The sequence below is a fragment of the Nothoprocta perdicaria genome, unplaced genomic scaffold, assembly GCF_003342845.1.
Source record: "Nothoprocta perdicaria isolate Ctin4 unplaced genomic scaffold, notPer1 scaffold_14, whole genome shotgun sequence".
Taxonomy (NCBI): Eukaryota; Metazoa; Chordata; class Aves; order Tinamiformes; family Tinamidae; genus Nothoprocta; species Nothoprocta perdicaria.
In genome coordinates this window covers 956,701-983,726 of record NW_020454538.1, presented here as the reverse complement: position 1 = coordinate 983,726, position 27,026 = coordinate 956,701, and the positions used below count along the sequence as shown (strand labels likewise).

The following is a 27,026-nucleotide window of genomic DNA, read 5'->3' as shown; positions in this document are numbered from 1 at the left end:
CAGGGCTACACACACACACACTGGAGATTTAAGAACTCGTAGGAGATAGTAAATCCTCTAAAAAACAAACACCTCAAACCTACTTTTGGAGCTTTGCTCTGCACCCAAAAAAAAAATTCCTCAGTGACACCAGAAAGAAATTGTCCTTTATTTCTTCTTACCATGGGAATGCCAATCTCATTTGTACCAATGTACATATCAGGGCAAATGACGGATCGAGCAGCGTAATCCACACGTTTTCCCATCATATGCTTGCGAAACAGACCTTCCTTTTTCTCCAACAGCTTTGAAAACAACAGTTATATTAATGATTAAAATGTGAAACACACATTACAAGCCTGAAACATCTGACAGGCTCAAGATTTTAATGATGTATTTTATGAAAATRCCTGCATACTAAGCACAAATATTTCAGCCTGCCATACAGCAAGTCTAAGATTCTCCCTGCTACCCACCTGACGAATACCAGGGTATTTTTCTGTCATTAACTTGTCCATGTCGCTATCAAACACAATGTTGACGTGGCTCTGAAGACGAATCCAAGCATTGTACAGCTTATCTGCGATGGTCTGCCCCGAAATCATGGACAGGACAGAACGGTCCACAGGTTCCTCAGGCTCACTTGTCTCCTACAGAAACAGAAGCAGAGAAACATCCTCCATTCACTCAGATAGAACTTTAATATTAACCACTAGAAGAAACACAGGCCAATATTTTGCACCTCTGAATCCGAATCCCAAAAAGCATTAGTAATATAACCATTATTTTAAATATATTATAACCACATCCTTCAGACTGGTCAGCTGTCAAACTTTAGATACCTACTCAGGTGGCAGATCTCCAAAGACAACAGSTACCTAATCCTATGGGACTTTAAGAGATGATTACTTGGTGACTGTCTGCTTTCTGAATTGCCTTTCTGCTAGTTAGTGATTCCATGCTAAGTATTACTGTGCTACTGAAAAGTCCTATTTTTACATAAAATAAAACTAAGAGCCTATATTACTTACATCACCTTCATCTCATAGTTCTAATAGTCTCTGTCACAGGATCACTGAAACACATGCTGCAAGGCATTAATGTTCTGCCATGTCAAGCTTTTAAGAGTGATCTCCATCTAGTGGCTACTGGAAAAATTAAGACATCATAACAATGGAAAGGAAATACTTGAAATTGGAATGACAGGCCAAAACTGAGATATAACCATCATACCAAGACTGGAGCGTTGGAGGAATAAAAAGCACAAAAGCTGAGGATATCCTGACTGAAACTGGTTTATTCAGTTACACTCCTTTACACTTCTGCTCTCAGTGAGTGGGTTTCAAGGGCAAGAGACACACTGCTTATGAGAATATTTGATGCTCACAGCACATCTCAGATGTGCTTTCAAAAGCGCTCTCATCACTTGCTAAGATAATTAACACATATATTTTTAAAGTTTCCCTTTAGAGGGTCAATTCCCTCTGCAGGCCATAACCTCGATTTACAGGCTGAAATCAGAAGYTGAAGTTTTCCCAGCTTCCTCCCTGCATGTCTCTGCAATACAAGAAAACCCTATGAAGTCACTCAGCTCACAAGATTGGTGACAATATATGATGCTATTTGTCACTATATTACCATGTGATCTGGTCAGTAGTAACCAAGCAGTTACGAKTTATTGTAGTTTGTGAACTAATTGGTTCCATGTAAAAATAAAGGGCCGATAATAACAACCACCACAACTAGTGGTCGTTATTATTTTATTATTATTAAGCTTTTAAGATATATCAGCCTTTCACCACTACTGCTTTCCATTCACTGCAATGCCTAAGAAGTACTGTCACAACTGTCTGTGCTGTGCATATTTCATTCAACAGCAGAATGAATTCATTAGCTCTCATAAGTAATCAAATGCAAGAATTATGCAGACTTCTTTAGCTGCATTTAAAGTTTTTGCCTTTGCACTACATGAGTAGAAAAGATATAAGCAAAGTTATGGAGAACACCTACAAGTGCATTTACTCCAACAGCCTAGGCAGAAACCGCTACAGTTTTAACAGTAAAGTACTTGAACTTTGCCCACATCATTAAAAAAGGAAATAACAACATGGAGAGCAGCCCTTACTGTTTGGATTTCATTTTCTGTTATTTTTATTGGCTGACATTGTTCTTTAGCCATGAAAACCAAGAGCTTCCGTATCATCTGTGCATCTTTCATGACAGCCTGCAGGTTCACAGTCTGTCCATTTGTGAACATCCGATCTCCGAGGCGATTTATGGGACGGTACCTACAGCAGATCAAAACCATTTCAGAAGCTTAAAGTCATCCTCCCACCAAAAGCAATCCAACAAACAAAACGCAACATGAGCTTCAAAAGTTCTAATTCAAAGAACTCCATGAAAAATAATTCTGTAGATCAACAGTGTATATTTAAAATTTCAACTATTACACTGGGACAAACATTAAAGAGGAATGATTTCTTAATAACAAATTTTACTAGTACCAGTAAAATATATATCATTATAAAATACGATTTGAAAGAATTTGAAATACTAGCATATTTTTCTTTTCAAAGTAAGTACATCTATCCTTTGTCAACTTGAAGTTATATTGAAATTTATCACCCATTACATCTATGACTTTTAACACCTCACTGATACTTTAGTAAATTGGTGCTGGTACTGTAGGAGTTTATATCYGTGACCTCTGCAAGGTTATGTGCCAAAGCCCATGACTTCTACAAAGTTTGTCAGGAAATTTACTTACCTTGAAGGTGGAACAACAAGAAGATCTAAAAAGAACAGATCTGGACTGAATCCTGTACTCCCATGATTATCCATGCCAGGGAAGAGATAACGCAAAAAGAAACCTGACAGGACACAACAGCAAAGACAAACTCACTAAGACTGCTTTTCAAAGGGAATGCAAGCTCACAAAAAAATGCATTTGGTGAATCAAGTCAAAGGCATTTGCYGAGTTAAATACTAGAAAAATCAGTTAAAATAAAAACATACAGGGCTTGATTAAAAAAATCATGCAAGCATAAATACCTTGGAAAGAAACTGCCTTTGTTCATTTTGCTTTGTTTAAAAATAATTATGACTGGAAATACAGACTATAGCAAAAGAAATAAAGCATCAAGAAACAATTCACAACTACTGCCTGTGTCTGTTACATGAAGCCCTCATTTTTTTCCCCGGCTTCTGCAGACATCTTCAGTGCACAGGGTACTCAAAACAGGAGACACTAAATACTTTCCCAGAGTCTTTAACATATRTCACTGTTGGGAACAGTAGGCAGAGCACCATGAGAACAGCAAATTCTCTGTAAATAGCAAAAAAGTTTTGTGGGGAGCCAGTTTGAGAAGAGTTGATCAAGAACTTAATTGACTGAATTCAACTCTCTGCATTTACTAGCTACTAGTCCTCTTGTCACAAATATCTGTCTTGCAGCCAGCTGCCATGAAGGTAAAAGGCAAAGATTTAAGGAGTCCATATGAGAACAAACATTTGCACAGACCACTGAATGACACAAAGAACAGGAGGCAACATTGCTCTATGTAGTACCTTCATTCCTCCACAGAGACAGGATGTGCTCTTTGGCAGTCATTGGTGTTAGATATCCTCTCTTCCCTAACTGGGTTTCATCAATAACTGAAAAATTAAAATACATAAAAAGATGTGATTTTAAAACAGTTTTCTTAGCTCATCCTAAGTGCTTCTAGCAAAGACAAGAATTGAAAAGAAGAAAATGCATACTAAGTACATCAGCTGACATCTACATTAAAATATCATTAAAATGTTTGTTTTGGGGATAGTATATTAACTAAAACTCTGCAGTAAGGGAAAACCAACCAAATCATACATAACAACTGGATACCAGTAAAAAGGGCTAAAACAGCACTCACCTTCTAACAGTTGCAAAATTGGGACAGTTCTGAAGGGGCTTAAATAGAAAGATCAAAGCTGCACCCAACAGTTTCATAGGGTGAAGTCACATTTGTCATTCAGAAGTAACTGAGATATGCATACCCCTGCGTTTGTTGAAAATGTCATGAATACAGTGTTAAAGCAGAGACCTTGCCACTTGAAAACTCATCACTGACACTGGGCTCCTCAGGAACAATTCAAAGATTTGATCTGCAGACTTAATAACAACATAGGCCCTATTTCTAACTCTAACCAATACACAAGCCCAATCTCATTCCAGCTGGTCTTGCAAAGGATCCGAGATAGAACAGAGAACAGAAAATGCAATTTTCAAGAGATTCATACGTTAGGATAATTAAGCCTAGAAATTGTTGCCAACTTTCTCTTCCATCTTTTCCTCTTTAAGATGAAATTCTGCTATCAAAGGTAAGGTAAATTAGGTTCACCATCTTCCTTGTAATTCTCTCTTATAGTCACCATAGTTAGTCAGAGGCAGGCCTAATCTTTTGCCTAATTTTTACATGCAAGTTGCAAGTAGGTAATCACTGACAGGAGTCCCTGCACCTTAAATACAGAAAAGGTGCAAATGCAGTTGAAAAGACAAATATTTCACCTGCTGGCTCTTCTAGGCTGCCTTCTTCTCCTGACTTCTGATACACTGTGGAAGGATAGGTTACTGTCAGCTTGCTATTATGCTCTTTTCGCACTAGTGATCTCCTAGACCTAAAAGGAAAAAAAAGGGAAAACAGGCAGAAGTCAGGACAAAGGCTTGCCACGGTCACCATAATTAACTTTACCTCATCTGTTTACTTTGTTATGTACTTAAACTTACTTGCAATTTGGGCACTTTTTTGAAGTCATATGTGCTTTCCAGAATTGTGATATCAGCTTATGCYTGCATTCACATACATTTTTTACCTGAAAAAGAAAGACAGAAAATAAAATAGTTGTAACTAACAATTAACATGGAGGCTGCTGCTATTAATACACTCATTTAGGATCTCTAGTGTCCTTCTGTTCTCTTCCTATGTTTGCTGGAAACTCAAGAATTCCCTCTTCTCTGTCACTCAATTCTCCCCCTTTTTGAGTCTATTTCATTAGTAGCCTTTATTCTTTAAGTTGGCACCAAATTTTAGAGTTTTTCTCTAAAGATGGTGTACAATGCATACTAAACTGCATTTAAATGGAAGTGAAAATTCAATTATAGTCATTTAAGTATTTTTTTTATAGCAAGTGACTCTGCAAACCTGCTGGCTGCATGAGTTCTCAAAATTAAAAAAAAAATGTTCTGCAGATCAAACCAGCTGATATACTGCACAGAATTATCATCATGGCAGACAGGGTACCAACACTAACATGAGATTATTTCTATATTGCATGTACATCATCAAAGMATTTGTCATAACAGAAAATAAAGTATAATTTCTAGAAACCTAATATCTACTCTAACTTTTTATGGTCCAGGAAAGAAAAGCTTTTCAAACTTAACTTCAGACATTGGACCCAAAAAGTCCTTTTTAAGAATAACAAAATTCAAAGCTGCCTATTACATAAGTAGCTGCATAGTAATATATAGGAAAAAAAATGTATTGATTTATCTTAAAACAATATAAAACCCAAGATCCTAGCAAGAGCACTCATTCTACTCACATTTGAACATTGATCTCCTAGTTGATTATTTTGCAGTATTTCATGAACGTGGTGATTTAACTCTTCTTCAATTTCTAGGCCTGTTGCATCTGCATTTTGCTCTAAAAACTAAGAGAAGAAAGAATAAATTAAATAAGAAGAGTTCTGGCATTACCCAGCTATCATSTCAAGAAGGAATGGAGGAAGCCGGAGTACTTGCCCTGTTCAGAATGACTTCAAGATCATGGACTGCATGAAGCAACCCTCTCTCCAGAACCTTCAGTTGACTTAGCAGCAGGTGAACCACGGCTCGAGTACATGTCAGCATGTGGCAATTTAAACAAGARCCTCGAATTAGAAGGTATAATTTCTGTAAAGGAACAGAGAACAAAAAGTTATCATGGYACATTTATTCTTTTGCACAGTACACAAGTATATAAGGTTGTCTGAACTTACAAAAAACACTGTTAAAAATCAGATATTAGGCTAATCGCTAAATTAAATCTCAAGGAATTGGGAAAAGATTAAAGTTTGCATACAAATATACAAACCATACGTTGCCAACAAACTATCTGCAGACTGCCTATGTATCACTATCTTCTATTTCCAGGTGCTAGAAATCTTCTTGACAGCCTTTTTTTTTTTTAATGAAAACAGATTTTCTCTGTATAGTTTAACTTTCTTCAGCTCTCTACAACTGTCAAACTTACAACACTGTGTTCTTCTATTTATTTAGCACATTCTGTGTGTCACTCAGCATATGGCTGGACAGTGTCTTGGGTCTTACCCATTCTGGCCCAGTTTCCTGAAGCAGTTGTTCTGGAATAACAGCCTGAGAAGAATGTGAATGGCCAGAAGGCACTTAGATATCCTAGGGAAAAGCCTTGTGCTGTAGGTGCTCCTGTAAAGTCATACACGTAGTTCAAAAAAACTAACTAATAGTTTTTACTGTCCAAATAACGAGACCCTGCAGTTAGTCAGGCAGTTCAGTGTTCAACATTTCCCCTYTCTTCATTTGTTACAAGTGAATAAAATGATAATTACAGTAAACTGTACGTTTTGGAAAAAAAAAAAATCCAACGGATCTTTTTATGAAGATTTCATGGTCCAGTAAGATTTTTCTACCATATTCACTTATTAACTGTTACAATGGAGTTACCCTTAAACTATGAGTTAAGACAGATCTCTGCAACCTTAGATTTTCACAGACTACGAGATAGCTTGATCAGTAGCACCCATTTCATTCACAAGGGAAAAAACCACACATACTCACATCGAAAAACAGAGGGTTATAGACAGTGAGGGGTAGCTCTATGTGGCCAAAGTGACCCGGGCAGTTGCTGAAGGTCTGCATGCAAGTTGCACACGCTTCTTTGGAGTCCGGAGGTCCCAAAGCCAAGTCATACAGTCCATTAACGGCTGGATTCCCCACGCTGTCCAAATACTGGGGATTTGTTATGGCTTTTACACTCAGTTTCCTGCAATTGGGGAAAAAAAAAACAACGTGGCAGCAGTCACATAACACATACTGAATATTGTGTCTGGCATTTAATATTTAATATCTGCTTAAATATATACACRTATATGGAAAAAACGTATTTTCCAGAGGAGTTTATGAAACCACAGCAGGAATTTCTGCAACATTGGCTGTATTATCTCAGTCACTCATCCCAGCAGGTTTTTTTTTCTTTCAAGTCTGTGGCTGGTATATTAAGAAGCCAACTGCTTTTTTGGACCCTCCAGGTCCCTGCATCTCACAGCCCCCCTCCCTAGGCCCCGCCGGCCCCACAGCCCCTGCCAACTTTAGGGGGGAATCCAGTTGCCCCCCAAGTCAGCGGCTGGCAGTGGCCACGCCGCAGCCGGACTACATGTCCCAGCATGCCGCGCACGGGCTGCCCGCCGAGTAAAGCTGGCGATCGCGCGAAGGCATGCTGGGAGTTGTAGTCACCACCGTCCCCAAGCGCGGAAGCGGCCCTGCGCCGCGACCTCACCTGATCTCGTCGGCCGAGTACATGCCGAAGGAGACCCGGACCAGCCGCCGCCACGGCACCACCTTCGGCGGCCTCATGGCGAACAGGCAAGCCCGAACCGTTCAACGCTTTACCGGCGCGACTGGGCCGCGGGCGGCACCACGCGACTCCCAGAGGCAGCGGCGGGAGGCGGGGCCGGGCGACACCATCGCYCTACGCGGGTGGGGGGAGCCCGAGTGACGTCACCTCCCCCCTCGCAGGCGCGGTGGTATCGGCCCCACTTCCGGCGCGGCACTGCGCGGGCGCCGACATGGCGGCGCGGCGGCTGGGCGGCCGCTCGTGGCAGCACGCGAGCTTGCTGGGCCGGCGGTGGCGCCTGCAGGCCGGGGGCGCCGCGACGCCGGAGCGGAGCCGGTAGGGCTGTGAGGAAGCGGCCCCGGGGGGATTGCGGCGGGAAGCGGGGCGCAGCCGGGGTGGCGGCGGGCGGSTACTCTGCGCACGCGCGCGGCGGTCGCGGGCAGCTCCGCGCATGCGCGGCGCTGGCAGGGCGGGAAGGGCAGGGGCGGGGGGAGCTCTGGGGGGTAGGGTGCGTTTTGGGGCCGTTGAACGGTTTCTAGCGCCGACCCCCGCGGAAAGGCGCGTTGGGGGAGCCAAAGGCCTCTTGAGCAAAAGGCCTCTGCTGCCCTGAATGGGCCTATGGGCAAAGCAGCACCTGTGGTGTCAAAACCATAAATTGTAAGTTAAATAGCTGCAAAATACAGAAAAAAATGTAAAATGAGTGACTACGATTGCATGGCTTTAGGCCACTCAGGTGTGAGTCTGTGCTAACTTTTTCTCTCCCAGGGTTGAGACCAACCTTGAAGCATGTGCTGAGGCCTTACCAGGGCCTTGCGTGGCACGTGGTTTGACCCAGCCCATGGCCCAGCATTAGGCTGCTCCAGGAGTGGAGACGCGTTTTAACACATGCTCTTGCTTATGGTAACGCAGTAGGAGTTGGGCAGTTGCAGGACAGACGTGAAGATGTGTCCCTTGAATCTGGGCTGAGGGCAGAGAGACTGCTTTGCTCTCTGGAACAGGAGGTGGTTGAAGTGACGGACATTGCGTGGCCACTGTTATGCCAGTGCGCTCCTTTCAGCTCCATAGAAAGCAGTGGAAAGTTGGACGAAGATGTGTCTGGTTTCACTGCCTCCTACTCAGAGTCTTTCGTTTGATTGAATGCTGTTCCTGTCTAAAATATGTAAGAAAAGTGACTGCCTTAAGCTTCACTCTAAAAAGCAAAATTAATTGTTTGTATTGTCCTGAAAAGTTGTATTCAGGACTCTTAGATACATTTTTTTTTTTTTGAAAACTGATGCCACTAAAATCTGTAATTTTCTTTTCTTTATGTAAYGTGACTTTTTGTTTTTTTCAGTAGTCACTTGTCTCTAGGAGACTTTTAAGAGAAACATCAAATAGGAGACTTATAGTAACACATTGGGGCTGGTCACGGTGTAGCATTTCCATAACCTTTCCCTGTTAAGATTTAAAATTAATGATACTCCAGGAAATTCAAAACTGATTTTTTTTTGTAGGTACTCTTCTAGTAGTACAGCTCTAGAGAAGACTGTGGAAAACCCAGAAGGTATGATCCTTTAATTACTAGCTTCTTTCTTGTGTGTTTATTTTTGTATCTCCACACAACCAGATTTTTATGATTTTAGTAGCCCTGAGTGAAGTTGTTTTTAAGTTTTCACAGCTTCAAAGAGTAACTGGAAAAACTTTTGATAGCGACAACTTCTAGTAGCAAAGAATTTCCCTCTTTAGCACRTGACACTTCCTGCAATCTCTTGCTTCTGCTCCATATCCCATAATGTCATTCTGCTGTAAGTTTTGTGGAAAATAGAGCAGTGCTGCACATGGAAACAAGTTACTGACATTCAGTAACAGCTCATGGAAGCATAATACAGAGGCATTAGGAAAAGTGCTTGTGCAGACCCTGGGTCTTTTTTTTCCTGTGTCTTTATTTTAACTATTGCAGTCTTTTGTAGGTGGATTTGCTAACCAGCTTTGCTGACAACTTCTAGTTTCTTCACTGTGGTGTCCCTTTATTTTTATTTTTGATAAGCTGGGAAGAATGATTTTTGTGGCTGAAAGAAGTTAGCTATCGGTGTCAGAGTGTAAGAGCAGGATGTTGGGGGGGTGCTTTGCAAAAGTATCCAGACATGCTGAACTGGAGGAAAGAAAGCAGGCAGAGGTGGCAAACCTTGAGCTAAGGAGCTACGGGGAGAAAATATTTGGGCACAAGCTGGTAGACTTCCTCAGGATAACTGAGAACATCTGGATGGGTARATGGATACAATTTGTTTAATGCAGAAAAGATTATTTGGCACAGATTCTGACTCCAGGACTGCTAGTCTTTTGATCAAACTTTTAAATTGATATTGCAGTAAATTGTGGACTACATCAGAATTTGATTTTTAAAACCTATACTTAATAAATACTTTTAGCTGTATTATTTTAAATGAGGGTTTTCCATGAAGTTAAGATAGCATTTTATTTGAATATTTGTTGATTTTTACTGATGAGTTTAGTATTGTTTCTTTTAGTTACTCAAGAAGAAATTGTGCTTCCACGAAGGAAAACCTGGTAAGTGTTTGTTTATTGTTGGAAAAAAATGTTAACATGGAAAAAACGTATTGTCAGAAAGCTAAACATAATCTATTTATGCATAAGATTGAAGGGGGGGGTACCAAAGAGAGTCCTGCATTACTATCTGCTGCAACAATATTCTTATTTATACTTACTTGCTATCTGTCGGGACAGATCTCTAACACAGAGTGAGTGTTAGCTTGAGGAAGACACCTACTTCTTAAAATACTGTCTGGTTTGTATACTTTCATGTGGTTASTTTCCAGATATTTTTCATCCATATGAGGGTGATTCACTTGTCAGATAGCTAGCTTAAATTTATGCTCATTTTACCTCAGTATTTCTTAGGATGTGTGATTCCATGTGTTCATGGTTCTGTTTTTGTTATTAACAGTGTAAAAGGCTGTGAAAGGCCCTAGTAACATAGTACCCTGCCATTGCACATCAGGTGTCATGTAATATTCTTTGTGTGTTTGAGGGAGTTGTTGGTTTTTCCTTTTTCCTCCTGAGCAAATGGCTGCATTCTCAAGATTTTCAAAGGCCTATTCACTATTTGCCTGAAACATGGCCAAAGTCTTAAGGATGTGCAGGGACACGAATCTGGTGAAATCATTCCAGATTCCAGACTTTCATTCAAGATTTGTGTTGAAGAGAGACTGGCATTAAGAGGTGGAATAGTCTTTAGGGACTCTGAGCATATTCTTTTCTGTCCCTGCCTTTTATTCTTCCTTTAATAATATACAGCAAAGAAGGAAGTGATGGTAAAGGGARCATGCACACTTTTGGGGTTTTCCTGAAAGTCTTTATTTTAATCCCTTATTTGGCTTGCAAGAAATGTAACGCACAAGGTTGAAAGTCCATTACGGAACGTTAATCAAAACTCCTTCTTTTTTAGGGATAAGCTAGCAGTTCTTCAAGCACTGGCTTCTACAGTAAACAGGGTAGGTTTTTCTGTTAAAATTGTGGGGGTTGAGTTTGCCATCTCATGYGTTGGACTGTCATTTAAAATGATCTAATATCTGCTTTGACCATAAAAGAAAAACAGGACTTTAACATCTGAGAGTAAAGGGTTTTCACCTTAGCTCACTACTAAGTGCTGTGTCTAAAATTCCTCTACAAGTGCCCTCTGCTCACCCAATACTATGGTAGTTGCAGGATATGCATTGCTTGTCATATTACAGTAAGGGACCCTCTTGTGATCATTGTGTTTGCCTGCATGTGTGTGTGTGTGTGTGTGGAGAAGGTGCTCTTAAAGCCATTTCCAGGAGACTCACCGCTTTGTTTTGGTGAGAGAGAAGGAGAGAGAGGGAGTGACACTTGTTTTGTATGTGGACATCAAGCTGTGGTGAAGATGGAAATGCTGAAATGTTCATTGTTCCTTAAATTGCATGGGGCAGTGTGATAGGTGTGCAGCACAACTGTAAGCCTTTGAACCCTGAATTATTCTCCTTCCTGCAGGATCCTACTGCTGCTCATTACATGTTCCAGGATGACCCTTTCCTTATGCCCAGAAACACAGCCAATTCTGTAAGTAATTTTTCTCAGATCTTTGATAGTTTCTTCCCGCCATACTATGAGAACTGTAGTTTTGCTTTAATTATAAAATAATRTGAAATCTTTTTTTTTTTTTTTTTTTTTTTGTCTATGTATGTTTTAACTCATAGATTTTCTGGATAACCAAAAAAAAGGCAAAAAAGGCAAAATTGTCCTTTCCCCACCCCGCCCTTAGAGAGAGCTGCCAACTGCTCCAGCTTTGTTAATAGTCCTGTGGTTAGTGGCCTGCCATTTGACTATTCCACTTCTCTGCAATGCTAGTCCAGTAAATAAACCCAAACCCCAAAAGGAATGTTTTAGGTTATTATTTATATACCTTRGATACAGAACGTGAAGATACTGTGGTGCAAGTGCTGAGATTTTACCCTTGCAATTTGATTTAATTTAACTCAAGTTTGTGAACTGGAATGCATAGATTCACTACTGAAATGTATGTTGCTATATAGACTACATGTWTTTAGTTATTTGTCCTGTGCAAGATGCAGGAAGTTTAATGTTACCACAGGACAGCTGTTTTATAATTTAGTTCTATTTAGTTGAGAACAGAAAGAGAAGGATTTTTCTCCTGGTGTTGTCTTTATCTAAGATGAAAGAGCATGAAGCTGAAGCAGAAGAAAACAGAATTGAAAAGGAGGGCAGGAGGAAGAGTCTAACTTAAGAACTTGAGGAAAAGGAGGGAATGAGATTTGGGTGATGCTAATGACACTCTTGGGAAATGACAGACAGGGAGAGAAGTTGCCTGGTGCTTTATTTCTGAAGAGAAAAGACTTTGAGCTGGCAGTAGTTGTGCGACCTCTTAGATGTGTGTCTGAGACTAAGTCAAGGAGTGAAGTTCTGTCATGGAGAAGACAATTGCRTTCTCATTTAAAGAAATTATCATAAACATTTGAATGTTTATCTGGACCATTGTCATCTGCATGCTCTTCCCAAGAGCTGAAGAGAAAGAATGAATTAAACCTGGTCTCCTCAGAATATTCAGAAACCTTTTAGTCGTTCTCAGACTCATTTAGCTTTAGTTGTGTGTTTCTCCATTGAATTCCTGTCTTTTCCTGTGTAGCGTCTGCTGTCGTTGGCGAAGGAGTCTGGGAGAAATGCTGCCAAGTACATTATTAAGGAATTTCCTCAATATTTTGACAAGATTACTGCAGAGCCTAACATACCCGTAAGATGCTGYATTTCCTTTTCATCTCTTCTGTGCTTTGTCAGTTAGTGAAATGACTTGTAAGACTCAGGCTAATGTAGTAGGATAATTTTATTAACTGTTTTGTAGACATCTATGAAAGACGTGCTATATCTTTAGAGTATTTCTGAAGTGAACATTTTGGCTTAGGAATTAGAGCTCTTTATAAAAAGTGAGAAATCAGGATGTGTGTTCCTTTATCACCAAGTGACTATTGCAGCTAGGCTGGGGGAGCCAGGAGGTAAAATAGCATATTATCAAGTGAAGAATAAACACATCTGTTTACTGTTTTGGCTTTGGAAAGGCCTAAACATCTGTTTAACTTTTGCTGTTTGCTTTCAGTGTTTAATGCCTGAGATTACTACACCTCAAATTGAAGGAGTGAGCAAGGCAGCTCTGAAGGAGCGTATCCACCTCAGAAAAGTGAAAGCTTCTGTGGACCTCTTTGATCAGCTCCTGCAAGCAGGTATGTGCTCAGCTGCAAGATTTTAAGCTGGAGGTTCATTTACATTGTGCTGAGGAATGATATGTTAACTGGCATATCCTCATATGAGTTAGTCACTGTGAACACTGCATGAGTTTATGCTCAGCTTCTCTGTTTGAATTTTTCTGTGAAGGCACCTGGTCTAAGCCATGCTGAAAATTCCTCCTTGCTCAGTACAACTTCATCCATAGCACATATGGAGACCTAGGCSTTTTTCAGAGGCAGTTTCAGGATTATGTTGCTGACTCTCTGCTGACTGTTCTGGTGAACAGGTTTTGCAAAATTAGTAAGTCCTCCCTGTGCAGGGCTGCCTGCCACATTACTTTGGTAGTATGGTAGAGTTCTGCTGATTGCACAGTGAATGGTATGGTGTTGATTTATTTTTTTATTTCCAAGTGATAAAATTTGTGGTAGGGCAAAGCAAGACCTGTCAAGAGTGGATGCAGTGTGGGTGAATAATAGTCTGCCAGAGCAGGCTCTTGTGCAGTAGCATATTGGGTGAGGAGGAAGCAACAGAAAACTCTTAACAGCTAGAGCCTCTGAAGATAGTTGAGATTTCTCACATGGCCTAGTGTATGGAAGCATATGGTATCTTCCATCAAACCATTCTTTCACTTGTTGGGTTTAACACTTCTTGTAGGAGTGTATTTACCCAGTGATATTCACAAGCAGTTCTACTCAGTGAGTAGTTATGAAAAGCATTTGAAGTTTCAGTTGTTGACTTTAGGCTTTGGTTACTTGTCGCTCTTGGTTGCCAGCTGCTCCTCCCCTTTACCACTTGTTCAGCAAAACTCCATTCTTTCCAATTCTCTAAGTGGCATCAGTGTGAAAAAGGGTAGTCTAGTTCAGTGTAAAAAGTGTTTCTGAAAATAGATTTGTTAAAGAATACTTTTATGCCTGACTTTGTCAGAAAAGAGCAAAGTGACTTAATTTGGCATCCAAAAGCGTGCTAACATGCTGTCGAGTTAATTCTCTACTTTCTTTGCAACTTTTGTGCATCCTCTTTTTTTTTTTTTTTTTTTTTTCCTCGTATAGGTACCCCTGTATCTTTAGAGACCACAAACAGTCTTTTAGATTTGTTGTGTTTCTATGGAGATGCTAAGGAAGAACCGGATGAACAAAAAAGAGATTTGGAAGAACCAGAGGTATGGAAAAAAAGTATTATTTCTGACCTAARTTATATAGAAGTGTTGTGAGGTGATATTGAGATTTATATATTGTGGCTCCCTGGAAGATGAGGTGAGTTGATCAGACGCTATATCTTAGAAGGGGTGTCTTTTTTGTAGTTCTCTCTGTCTGATCTAGTAGTTTCCCTAAAGCTGAATTTAACAGCTGAAACACTGCCAGTTTAAATAGCTGTTTCCCAGGGGCGGTCATGTTTTTATAGTTCACCTGCAAAGGCAACTTCTACTTTTTCTAGTGTAGTTCAGCTACCCTAGAATTTTTTTTCTTCCTGTCTGAACACTAACAGCTGAGTTTTAATGAGATCGGGGGCGAGGGGGCGGGGGGAGTTCCTTGTATGACATTGGAATATTAGTTTATTGAGTACAGCCATATAGACCTTGTAAAATACTTCTTTTCCCCATCAGCGCTTTACCCAGAAGTAGTTTAATAGGTTATGTAATACAGTTTGAGAATTTCCACTAACACAAAAAAAAGGCATATACAACTTGTCTTGTTAGCATGTTTAATAAACAGTGTTTATCTGAATGTGTTTACAATACAATTTTCTTACCTAAATTTTGCTTCTTGAACATTGCAATAGAAATCATTTTATCCTAACTCCTACTAAACCAGCTTTTGCAGCATACATGTTGCTGCTGTTATGTCATTTGATCAAATCATGTCATTTGATATTTAATCACAACTTTGATTTCCACTTTGGTTTCATTCCCACAATTTTTTTTTCAGGAGAATAATGCAGAAGAGACAAGTCAAAAGAGGCGGTTCCAAAAATCTTTGAACTCATCTGGTTTTGTATGGAGGTAGAGAAAATGCTTCTGATAATCCTGTATTCAGTGCGTTGTGTGCATATATTATTAAACAGGTTTAAAGACTTTTTGGCAACTTGCAAATGAGAAAACGTTCTAAAAGAGGTGCAGATCTGTCGATAGCAAACTTTATAGATTACAGACTTGTATCTTGGAAGCATTCCATGATACACCAAAGTTTTGCCTTTGTTGTATTGAATTTGAAAATTAGTTGACATGCTTACAGGTTATACTTATTAAATAAACCTGTATTTGTTTACCTTTTAAGGTGGTGATGGAAGTCCAGTAAATGATTATGGAATCTTTTAATGTGGAAAGACTAATATGCTTCAATGTCAGTCCTTAGAAGTGCAACCAGTTGCTTTGTATGTTAAACTCTTTTCCTAAAGGTGTCTTTTACTGCATTTTTTGACATGCAGTCTGTTTCTTGAATCCAGGGAGGAGTGCGATGCTGAAAGGATTTTTAAGATAATGCCAGAGAGAAATGCACACTCCTATTGCACGATGATCCGTGGGATGGTGAAGGTAAAACTGTCCTTCAAGCCTGGGAGGCTTTTCTCAGCATATGAAATCTCACATAGACAAAGAGTTTGCCAGTGGTTTGTTTTTATTTATTTATTTATTTATTTATTTATTTATTTATTTCCAGCATGGAGCTCCTGCTAAAGCCTATGATATGTACGTGGAGTTGCTGAATGAAAGGCATAAAGGTGTGTGTGTCTTGGTTTAGATTTGGGGTCTTCTAAGTAGCAGAAGCCCATTTTGGGGTACATATTTACTCATTCCATGGCCATGATGATTGGCGCAGGGGTACGGACCTCAGCTAGATCATGGGAGCTGAATGCAAATTGCTGATTCAGTGCAGCTGGCGTGTGGCTGGCTCTCTGGAAAGGTGTTTGCATGAGAACTTCGCCAGGAACTGAGCCATGTTAGAACAAGCGTGTTAGAACATTCCCTGCAGGATTTAGTTATCAATTAAAATTAATTATCCTATTCTTTTTCCAGCTGATGTGCACACTTTCAATGCACTGATTACAGCAGTCCCGTATCTGAAGGAGAAGTTCATAGAGAGATGGGAATTAGTCAAGGTAAGGAGGCAGAGGGCAAAAATTGGCAGCTGTTACAAGTCTAATGCTACAAAAAGGATCTTCTACTTATCTTAAACTATTGCTGCATAGGAAGTACACCAATTTAGACATGCAAACTAATCACTAAGAAAGAGTCRAAAATGTGCAAAATCAAACCCGTGCTTGCATAAAATAATGTGCAATTTAAGAACACAATTGATCCAAGCACTGCCCAGAAAGAAAAGGGACTGGGAAATTAGGTAGGGAGATGAAGAAAGCATTTTTAGTTAAAAACTCTTATCTAAAATACAATTACAGGTGGTGTGATGGAAATGGAATTTGGGGGATAGCATTAGAGTTTCCAGTTCTAAAGTGCTAACATYAGGGAAGGAAACTGGTGAATGTAAAACTCTTATTGGCATGCTAAATAAAAGTCTTCAAGTGCTGCTKAAGTAATTTAATTGTGCAGTTCCAATTCTTGATTAGCTCAACTGAAGCTGAGATAGTATTCCCTTTACTAAGTCGTGTGCTGGGGCAGAGTCATTTACTTATAGGGGAAGATTGAAAAAATGCTTTGATCTGTAACATGAAATACTGAGGGTTTGGGCTATTTTTATTTGTTTCAGGAGTTCCTGAATCACATGGTTCAACAGGAGGTGCAACCTAATGTGCTAACTTTTAATGCTGTGCTGAAGACTCTGAGGAGATGTGGTGGCGTGGGCAGGAGCGTATCTTTATCAGTAGTAAAGGAAATGAAAGCGCTTGATATAGGTAAGAGGAGCAGGGTGGCTGTTACTCCAGTGCCAATTCCAAAACAGCAAATTTAAGAGAGTTCAACAGCAAACACAATCACTTCTACCTCTAGAGAAGAAATAAAAGCGTTTGGCAGTGCATGTTAAAGTCTATGGTATTTAAGGCTCTCTAGTTATGAGCTTCTCTGTCATTACAATATTACCTGTATTTACAGGTACTATCCGTAGTTCATGCAGTAGAGGAGCAGGTCCTGGTCTTTTCTGCTTTTTTTTTTTTTTTTTTTAGCTGGATCCTTCTTGTGCTACTGCAGCAGAAATAGTGATTAATATAAATATACAATCACAACAGGCAGCTGAGTCAGCTTGCTTCCTGCATAGCAAGGAGATGTAGTTCACAAGCTACCAAATTGAGTTCAGGGTTGTATATCTACATTTGTACAGGAGGAAGAAAAAAAACCAACTTTTATTACTCTAAATTACTTTTTTTTTTTCTTTTTATGGTATCAGTTCGCTGTTTCAGAGATAGGGAACATCTGCAATTTGTTCTGTGTTGTAGAAAGTGCTTTGTCCTGGTCGTGGGCATGTTGCTGTAGTAGAGGTCTGTTCCTGAGCAGAGTGGAAAGCTAGTGATGAAATGTTTGTGCAGTTTATTTGAAACACAGAGGCTTGCCTGCTTGCCCCATTGCCATATGATATCCCAGCTGCTGGTCAGTCCCTGGGAGTCCTCTCGTGTGTGTGAGGTCAGGTCCAGCAGTTGGATGGAAGCTGTAAGAGATGGTGGAATGAATTAGGCACTTGTCTAACTGGAAGGGTTGAGGATGGGGAAGGAGAGCTCAGGCATAAAGCTCACCAAGGATGCTGAAGTGACTCTGATGTTCTTGCTTTTCAGAACCCAGCCTTGCAACGTACGAGCATCTTCTCTCCATATTTTATAGAACTGGTATGTGCAATATGAGCTTGTATGTGGATATGTCCGGTTTAATTTCTGTAATGTTTCCCAAATGTTATGGATATTGATAAACGACTTTATAAACAACTTATGTGTGTAATTCCAATCCATGCTGGCTGATCCTACCTGAGTGAAGAAAAAGCTGCAGAAGATCCAACCTCTTATAGGCAAAGGAGAGTCCTTGTGCTCTGAGGGATGGTGGAACTGGAAAGAAATCCTATTTCCATTCGTGGCCTCAAAATTGACAGGGAAATGCTGCACAAGTCTGCCTAGTACACATGTGATTGTATAGCCTGCCCCACTCACAGGGAAGAAACTGTAGGGAGATTCTGCCTTATGGGGAACTGTTCTGTGATTTGAAGCTGTCCTGAAGCACCATTGCAGGGAAGGGCGAGAACCTGAATCTTGCAAATCCAGTGGCCACAAGTCCTTGGGCACAGGAAGAAAATAGATACAGTTGTTATGATACAGAAGTCTGGCAACTTCTAGTGCTAATAAAATTGCAGCTGGATTTGAGTGATAAGTGGGGAATTACAGAAAGCAGAATCTTGCCACCTGTTTGCAGAGCATGTTTCCTTTTCCGTGGTATATTTGCACCCTGTAGTTCTTTACTGAATGAAGCACATAGAGCAAGTGAGATGTGATGTTGCTTGTCTTTTTGTCCCGCAGTTGAGCTTCGTCCATCAGCCATCATCACAGAGGTACTAGAAGAAGTGGAAAACAGGAGTTTCACTCCCCAGGACCCAGATGATGGTACCAATAACCTCCTTTTTATAAGCAAGGGTGTAAAAGATCCGTAAGGATTTTCAAGTAGTTTTACCAGCCAGAGAGACTATGTGGAGCTTGTGTAAATCTTCCCCTTCTAATAATTTTTGGAGACCTAAAAAAAAAAAAAAAAAAAAAAAAAGCTGTAACATCATTTCTGTGTGAAGTAAACATGATACTTTAATATTTTTAGAATTAGACCTGAAGCTTTGGTGGAGAGCAAAAAAAAAAAAAAAAAAAAAAAAAAAAAAAAAAAAAAAAAGGTAGTGCCCACAGGTGTGTGCAGAGGCATGTTGGCTTCTGTGGTGGTCATAGGTGGTTGCCCTGTGAGCACTGCAGTGTGTTCTGTGCAGTAAAAAACACAAAGCTGTTCACAACACTGTTCTAAGGAAAAGCATCTGCTGGCAGCTGCGATATAATGATGCATTTCTGGTGATGAGACTGCAGTGTGATGCACCTTACTGTACTAGTTCTTTTGAATCCTTTTCAGAAAATTACATGTAATAAAACTTTTATGGAAAGCAGTATTCCAAAATTCAGCCTTGAGTCTGTAGGAAGGGTCAATTGTGAATATTCCAAGTCTCATGGGCTCTTGCTGCCCTCTCTACGTACACTCTTTACCCTAGGATAAGACTTCTGTACGTACAGAAGCAGCTGTGTGACAAAGAGAATGACAGTCTGCGGAGTGTGCAGGTAAATGTAGCTCTCTTTGAGTCTAAACTTAAACAGAGCGTATGTTTCAATCTGTTTCTAAAAGCACAGCGGTATTAATTGCCTCCAGAATATTGGTTAGCAAAATTCATACCATGCCAAAGTCTCTAAATATAAAGTCAAGATCCCTATATTGTGATATTAGCTATATTGTGAGCTTAGCTTAATTGAGGATATCTTGTCTGTCCCCTGGCAGGTTGGTTAATGAGCTGCTTGATGCCCCTTTTAAAGCTGAAAACTTAAACAGACTCCACTTTTTTCCTTTCAGCCAGATTTTTTGTCACTGCTATGCAAGTGGTAAGTACCTGCTGCTTGCAATCAGAATGAATTTTCCTTTGAGTTCTCCCAACTATTTCGGAATCACCTGTGAGTTTTCCAACCTGCCATCAATGCTTCTGCTCCCAATATCTTCTCCTATTTCACATCGCTTTGTCACCTCCTGTAACTTGTCTCCCTTAGTCTGTATTTCATTCCTTGATTCCTGCCAAACTGCTAATCCATGTGACTTTGATACATGCACAAGTCCCTGTTTCCTTGTGCCCTGTCACCTGCTGCCAGTCACACTGCAGCTTCTCAAACCCTGTGCTGAGGTGGGAGGGCAGCTCTTAATTTTGCCCTCTGGGACAATCGCACGTTTCTGTCTTAGCTGAAGAAAATCCCTAGTCAGTCATTGCACTGAATTGCACCCTGTTACAATTGTTTGCTTTCTGCTCTTATATGTGTGAAGCTGAGTCTAAGAAGGATGTATTGAATGTTACTTTACTTAGTAGCTTTAAAAATCTGGTTTATTCCAGTGCTGCGATCTTAAGGATATCAAGCTTGCCTATAGGTTAAATAAATCAATGGAGAAAGGAGACAACTGGAAATTCTTAGACATGGATCGGTTACATGCCTACTGGTAAGTGAAGTGCAGCTGATTTTTGGTATCCRTGTAGTGCAGCTGTTGGTTTGAATAGAAGCACCGTGTGGTAGGGTGTGGTGTTGAACATCAGCTAGCTGCTGTATGTGCAATTTAGGAGTTAAATAACAAAATTCCTCTGAAGAACAGGTAGGACCTTTCCTAAGCTGGAAGTTCATAAAAGAAGGATGTGCGAGCCTGAAATTAGATGGCTGTTAAACTCAGTGTTTAAAGTGGTGCCTCTTTAGAGGTYTCTTGTGCTCTCCTGCTGCCAAGAGAGCAGGGAGGGAACAGAAACCTGTACCCAGCCCTTTCTCTGCCTCAGTCTAACTTAATYCTCACCTGGCCAGTTGTATTCTCTACAATTCTGTTGTCCACTTAGTATTACCATGGGCTCCTAATCCGAAATGAAATTTCCTCCTGAAATGGAACACAGGTCAAACCTGGCTGGCTGGCTGCTGTTGCAGTTTGCAGGCAGGAGTGGTTAGACACCCAACTCCAAGGAATTCTGCCATTTGATAATGTAAGTTTGCCATCCTAAGCATCTTAATGAGTGCACYCACGGAGCATAATTAAGTGCTTGAACTGATACTGACCTGGCCTGAAGAAAAGCCAGTTTGAGCAGTGGGACTAGAGGCACTTTGATAAAATCATGAAAAAATAGTATCACCGAAATAAGGTGAAACTTGTGGGGTAATTCATGGGATCTGACTTCATCTTGCAGGTAAATAAAGCAAAATAATTTCTTGGTATAAAGAAATTGTTTTCCTGTTCTGTTTATTGTCAAAAAGTCCCAAGCTTGTGCTATGAAATGCAGCAAGTAGCCAGGTTTAAATTATCAGGATAATTAACAGGTTAAGTGCTTACTTTCAGTTGTGTTTGAGAGGGGTTCATATTACCTCAAACCCAGTGTCAGGTAGAAAGGTTGTGTTTTGCAGAAACTGTGAAAGGCAGTGGCCTGTTTTTAAATAACCCTGACAGCTGCCTGGTTTTAGCCTGAAGTGCGCGGGATTGTTGGTTTTTCATCAAAAAATAGTGCTGCTTTTTAAATTGTATTAGTTTGTGATGACCTTCAGTACAAAGTTGATCAGAACACTGTGATTTGCTAATGCTTCTGTATGGCTCAGCTGATGTAACAGTTAATATAATTAGTACTCTTGTTCTCCTGCAGGTCAAAATTCTTCTCCCTGCTGTGTATGATGGAACAAATCGACGTTGTCTTGAAGTGGTACAAAGAAATGACCCCTTCGGTAAGTGTGCCATAGTGCAAGCAAGTGCAAAGGTTTACTATGGAGAAGCGGTACAGTTCTAGCAGACTAAAGTCCCTGTCTTCCTTCATCAGCTCTTCTATCCAAGTCCTAGAAATCTACTTGACCTCCTTCAAGCTCTGGATGCAGCCAACCACTTGGAAGTGCTCCCTTCCGTTTGGAAAGGTTGGTGAATCCTCGGCCATCTGCTTGATCCAAGTTACTGTGAGCCTGAAGTGGGAGGGAGGTGGAAGAGGGACTTCTTGGGCCTKTGACCACAAGGGTGGCTCTCCTCCCATCTTCAAGATGTGAACATGTCCCTGGAGGCTTCCCAATGTCCTGGCCTGAGGGGCTTCCTTCTGTAGGGCAGAGGTGGAGCTTTTGTAGTGGAGAAGGGCAGAACTTCTGTCACTTTTGCTGGAGGTGCAAACATCAGATAGATGGAGGCTGTGTCCTGGTTAATACTTATCTCTTGGAAAACTGATTCCACCCCCCCCCTCAATGGAGTAGTGCCTTCAATCTGCAGCCCAGGTTTAGTGTCAGTTCATTGCCTGTTTTTTACACCATTAGAAGGGGAAACAAGAATGCAACTAAAGGATTTAGCCCACGGAGGATATGCTGCTGACTGCTGTCTTTCTCTGAGCAGATATCAAACAGTTGGGGTTTAACAGGAGACAAGATCTGATGGAGGAGCTTTTGTCTTTGATGAGCAGGGAGCGGCACCCTGAAGAGGTGAGAACACCCAGCAAGGAGAGGAGTGTTCTGTGTTTGAGTGTGGCACAAACACAGTGTTCGGGTGCTGTGTTACTGTCCCATGTCACTCTTGTTGTGCTCTTCCAACTGCTGTTCATACACCCATACAGACACRCAAGTTTATGTGGCCTTTGAGAAACCTCTGATGAACACAGGAAGAGAATTCCTTGCAAACCAGGAGTTTGGGAAGGAATCCAGCCACAGGGGCTGTTCAGCCAGAGCTTAGCACATTGTTGGGAATGCGGAGTGCAAAAGTCATTGCAGTAACCGGCTGCTCAAACTGAGCAGGATGAGAGGCTTGTGTCCCCTGCAGGGCTGGCTCTCCCACCAGAGCTGTCTGGGAGGAACCACTGTTAATTTACAGATGTAAATGATGCAAAGGCAGAAGTTTACATTATTCCAAGGGCTTAAAAGAGGAGCCTGTTGCAAATGTATTGGGCGCTGACAGCCTAATCTTTTACAGACCCAGCTGGCATTTGCCCAGTGTGCTGAAGACATTAAAGCTGCCCACGAGCAGAGCGGGAGGGAGCAGGCGCCGCTGCAATGGTCGGGCAGCGCCCTGGGCCACGTCGTCGTGCTCTTCTCCAGGGCTGGCAGGACCCAGGATGCCTGGTACGGATGCGGCCCCCCGGAGCCCCAAGTCCACACTGTAATTCCCTTGTTCACACTGTAATTCAAGCTGTAATCACGAAAATCAGAAGCTAATGAGCGACTGCTTTGGGACACCAGTGCAGACAACAGCAGGGAGTAAGTCCTGCTGGGAATGTCATTGACTGGAGGGATAAAGGGAGAGTCATCTTAATTTGGCTGTTCATTCTTGGCACCGAGTTGCAGCTTCCCGTTGTATAAATTGATTTACAAGTAAATGTAGCAACTGGCTTGGAGCGTCCTGCAGCTGCTCCGGGCAGGGCAGGGGCTGCTTATCACTTGTACATGCTGCTGATTTCCTAGAACTTCCTAATTTCTAATTTTTAGAACTCCTTAAGAGTTTAAAGTTTTAATTAAACTTCTAACTACAGTTAACACTAATACTGTAAAGAAAAGTATTTTAGAACTCTTTAGAACTTAGAAGCAAGAATTTTCTGTCTTACTTGCTTTCAATTCAGAATACTGATTGAAATATCTAGTCCCAAATTTTGGGTTATGACCCATTTGCCATTAAATACAGATAATGTCTTTGCACTGATTCATTTGGAACTAAGAAGTGGCAAGTACCTCCTTAAAAATAGGTGAATTCTAAATTAGAACTCTCACTAGCTACACTATTTTTTATGTAGTAGAAATTACTACAGCTAACATACTGTTGTAATGGTTTTACACTGCGTCTGTGAGCGTAGGCAAGGCAGAAGGTGTTTKTACAAGAGATCTGCCTCTCTCTTTTAGTTATTTATTTTTTTTTTCTGTTTTCGTCTGTTGAACAGGACCGTGATGGAGCATTTCCAGCAAATCAATAGGATCCCCACGTGAGTACATTTGGGCTCTGACTTCCCGTGCTGAGTGAACAAGGAGGCATCTGAATSTCAGTGCCCTGCGTGTGCTAACGTGCAGTTGTGTTTGTCCCTGCGAGCACGGGGGCCTGGTTCAACTCATACAAATGTCCTGAGATCCTCCTGCATCTCAAGCATGACAGAGGTGCAGATGATGGTTGAAGTGGTGGTTGCTTTGTTGGTGCTTCCTTCTGCCAGCCCCATAAAAGAGGGGCAGGGTCTCACACGGGGGCTGCAGAGATGGGTTATTTAGGCTGCTGCAGGGGTAAGATCCTGACTCTGAGCAGTGTCTGCCTCTGTGCCGCAGAGCAAGGTCCTGCTTTTGGGTTGCAGGAGGATTCCCAGATTTGTCTGCAGCAAAGTAAAATTCCCAACAGCCCTGGTAGGAGAAGAGTTGGGCTGAYTGAGTGACCTGAAAATCTGTCACCTCCTTTCCCTCTCCAAAGCCCCTGCTGAGGGTCCCGTGGAACATTCCTGTTCTCTTTTCTCTTGCTGCTCTCGCAGCGAGCAGGTGATGGATGAGTTCCTGACCTGTGCCAGGCAAACCAACTGCCCCGAGGAGGCCATCAAGCTGGTAGAGCTGGCAGCCTCCTTCGGCCTCCCTTCAACTCCGAAGCTCAAAAGCAGAACAGAGCAGGAGTTTGACCTCTCTGAAAAGCAGAAGTAAGTTGGAGCAGTCCTGCTCGAGGGGTGGTGCAGGGGTGGTGGTTCCTTTGCTGTGGCTTTTCTCCCAAGGACAGCCCTGGCTTTCCGAAGGGTCTGTGTCCGTGAACGCTGCCCTCTGTGCTGACAGTCCCTGTGCTTGGGTTCACTTGCAAAAACTCCCTCGGTGTTTGGTGCCAGCCTGCCTGGGAGGGCAGTAGCTCCATCCTTGGAGCTGATCCCAGCGCCCCACTCTGGTCCCTGCTTCCTCTCGAGAACAGTCGTCCTCGGGCCCCTTCGTGAGTGTCTGTGTGGGGCCAGGGAGGCCGAGGGGCAGGTTCTGAGCACCACGGTACCCAGCACACGGCTGCTCTGTTGCTGATGCAAACCCAGACCCTGGGCCAGCACCATGAGGTGCTGCAGCTTGGGAGCTGCCCGTCTGCTCCAGGGAATGAGGAAATGCAAATTCCAKCAGTCTTGGCAGCTGCCCCTCATCTGTCCTGCCTTCTGGAAAGGAGCTGGATGCCCCCCTGCCAAACCTGGAGCAACCTGTCATATGAGAGCGGTGCCACCAGACAGCTCCTCACGTTCCTTGTGTTTTGTCCTTGGCTTCAAGCTGAAGTTTGCACCAGGTCACTGGTCTCTATTGTTTTCCACCTACAGGACGGTGCTGGAGAGTATCCAGGTGGATGGCGACAGCAGTGACAGCAGCGACAGTGACAGTGAATAGCTGTCCCTCCTGCCTTCCCTTTGGGAAAACTGGGAGCTGCTCTGTGCAGTGGCCTGGACTGCGCTGCAGCCTCCCGYGCCTCCCCAGTTCCTACGTGCACTGCAGCTCCCACCGCTCTGGTGTGGGAAGTTCCCCCAGCCAGGAGCCGCCTGCCTGGATGCYCTCCAAAGCCTGGAATATGGCTGGGATCATCCAGGTGGGATCTTGTGCGTCACAGCGTACAAGATGCAACCGCTGCTGCACGGCGGCAGCCTGGGGAGCTCCCGGGCAGGCGCTGCTGCCTGCAGGCTGCTCAGCACGTGCACGGGTGGGATCACGGTTGCTGGGGCTAAGAGGATGAACTTATTCTGTATAAACTTACTCTGTACATAAACAGTGCGAGTGATCGTAGCAGGAATCACCTGTGCCTTTCTTCCTTGCGGGCTGTGGGACCTAGGCTGCCTCTGGAGTGTTCTGGGACAGGCTTCAGCCTGCAGGGCTTAAAGCTGTCCTGGAAATAAGTGTTGGCCTCTGTGTCGATGGACACCACATCCCTTTAAGCGTCTGCCATTAAAATACAGCTAATACTTCCTTAGCTAAAAATATTTGTTATAGAAAGCCTTGCTACTGCTCTGTGAGAGGATAAAGTTCCTGCAGTTTCTTCCAATGCTGCTGTAAACCTCTGTTCTGAGCCTGTCAGAGACTCCTGCAGGTCTTGGCCAAGGCAGTTTGGCTGGAAGTGCCAGGGCAGCCGTGTTCCTTCAGCTGGGCATTAAACCATGGTCCCAGGCAGGGAGCTACAGCTTTAGCTCTGTGCAAGGAATCATAGAATACATAAGGACTGGAAGGGACCGTTAGAGACCAGCTGGAGTCCAACCCTCSTGCACAYGCAGGGTCACTGTGAGCACATGGCCTAGGGCTGCATCCAAGCGAGTTTGGAAGATCTCCAGAGCAGGAGCCTCCACAGCCTCTCTGGGCAGCCTGTGCCAGGGCTCTGTCACTCTCACTGCCAAGAAATTTTTCCTTAACTTGTGGAACTTCTGGTGCTCCAGTTTGTCACTCCCTTGAGGTATTTATAGACACTCATCCGGTCCCCTCTCAGCCTTTTCTCTTCAGCCTGAACAGACCCAGCTCCCTCAGCCTTTGCTCACAGGGCAGATGTTCCAGGCCYCTGATCATCCTGGTAGCCCTGCGCTGGACTCTCTCCAGCAGCTCCACATCCCTCTTGTACTGGGGAGCCCAGAACTGGACGCAGTACTCCAGATGTGGCCTCACCAGGGCTGAGTAGAGGGGGATGATCACTTCCCTCGACCTGCTGGAGACGCTTTTCTTAATGCACCCCAGGATCCCGTTGGCCTTCTTGGCCACCAGGGCACACTGCTGCCTCATGGTCAACTTGTCGTCCACCATGACACCCAGGTCCCTCTCTGCGGGGCTGCTCTCCAGCAGGTCCACCCCTAATCTGTACTGGTGTCCAGGGTTATTCCTCCCCAAGTGCAGGACCYTGCACTTGCCCYTGTTGAACCTCATGAGGTTTCTCGCCGCCCAGTCCTCCAGTCTGTCCAGGTCCCTCTGGATGGCAGCGCAGCCCTCAGGGCTATCAGCTACTCCACCCAGTTTGGTATCGTCGGCAAACTTGCTGAGGGAGCACTCCAGCCCTTCATCCAGGTCGTTAATGAATAAGTTGAACAGGACCGGACC

At 42.6% G+C, this 27,026-nt stretch overlaps 2 protein-coding genes and 1 non-coding gene across 3 annotated transcripts in view; 2 read left to right on the top strand and 1 right to left on the bottom strand.

Moving 5' to 3' along the window:
• Window positions 1-7,707, bottom strand: part of POLR1A (RNA polymerase I subunit A) — a 31,117-nt gene extending 23,410 nt beyond the window's left edge. Inside the window, exons 1-11 of the mRNA XM_026034130.1 lie at window positions 7,530-7,707; window positions 6,812-7,016; window positions 5,759-5,908; window positions 5,560-5,667; window positions 4,742-4,827; window positions 4,523-4,632; window positions 3,547-3,633; window positions 2,747-2,849; window positions 2,105-2,267; window positions 456-629; window positions 162-284 (exon numbers count right to left, since the gene is read on the bottom strand). Coding sequence (XP_025889915.1) covers window positions 162-284; window positions 456-629; window positions 2,105-2,267; window positions 2,747-2,849; window positions 3,547-3,633; window positions 4,523-4,632; window positions 4,742-4,827; window positions 5,560-5,667; window positions 5,759-5,908; window positions 6,812-7,016; window positions 7,530-7,606 — 1,386 coding nt within the window. The 5' untranslated portion in view covers window positions 7,607-7,707. The remainder of the gene's footprint in view (window positions 1-161; window positions 285-455; window positions 630-2,104; window positions 2,268-2,746; window positions 2,850-3,546; window positions 3,634-4,522; window positions 4,633-4,741; window positions 4,828-5,559; window positions 5,668-5,758; window positions 5,909-6,811; window positions 7,017-7,529) is intronic.
• A 464-nt stretch (window positions 7,708-8,171) lies between these two features.
• On the top strand, window positions 8,172-25,724 carry PTCD3 (pentatricopeptide repeat domain 3). The gene is made up of 24 exons (XM_026034199.1): window positions 8,172-8,243; window positions 9,080-9,129; window positions 10,094-10,133; window positions 11,032-11,077; window positions 11,595-11,663; window positions 12,748-12,852; window positions 13,213-13,336; window positions 14,390-14,499; window positions 15,266-15,339; window positions 15,783-15,870; window positions 15,995-16,055; window positions 16,351-16,433; window positions 17,039-17,183; window positions 18,054-18,104; window positions 18,783-18,866; window positions 19,858-19,886; window positions 20,384-20,487; window positions 21,659-21,737; window positions 21,830-21,920; window positions 22,381-22,466; window positions 22,951-23,099; window positions 23,909-23,950; window positions 24,479-24,637; window positions 25,280-25,724. The coding sequence occupies exons 1-24, from the start codon at window positions 8,197-8,199 to the stop codon at window positions 25,344-25,346; spliced, it is 1,983 nt and encodes a 660-aa protein (XP_025889984.1). The 5' UTR covers window positions 8,172-8,196; the 3' UTR covers window positions 25,347-25,724.
• LOC112943121 lies at window positions 16,132-16,273 on the top strand. The gene has a single exon (XR_003248531.1). It is a non-coding gene; the product is annotated as a small nucleolar RNA SNORD94 (small nucleolar RNA).
• Window positions 25,725-27,026: the final 1,302 nt, after the last annotated feature.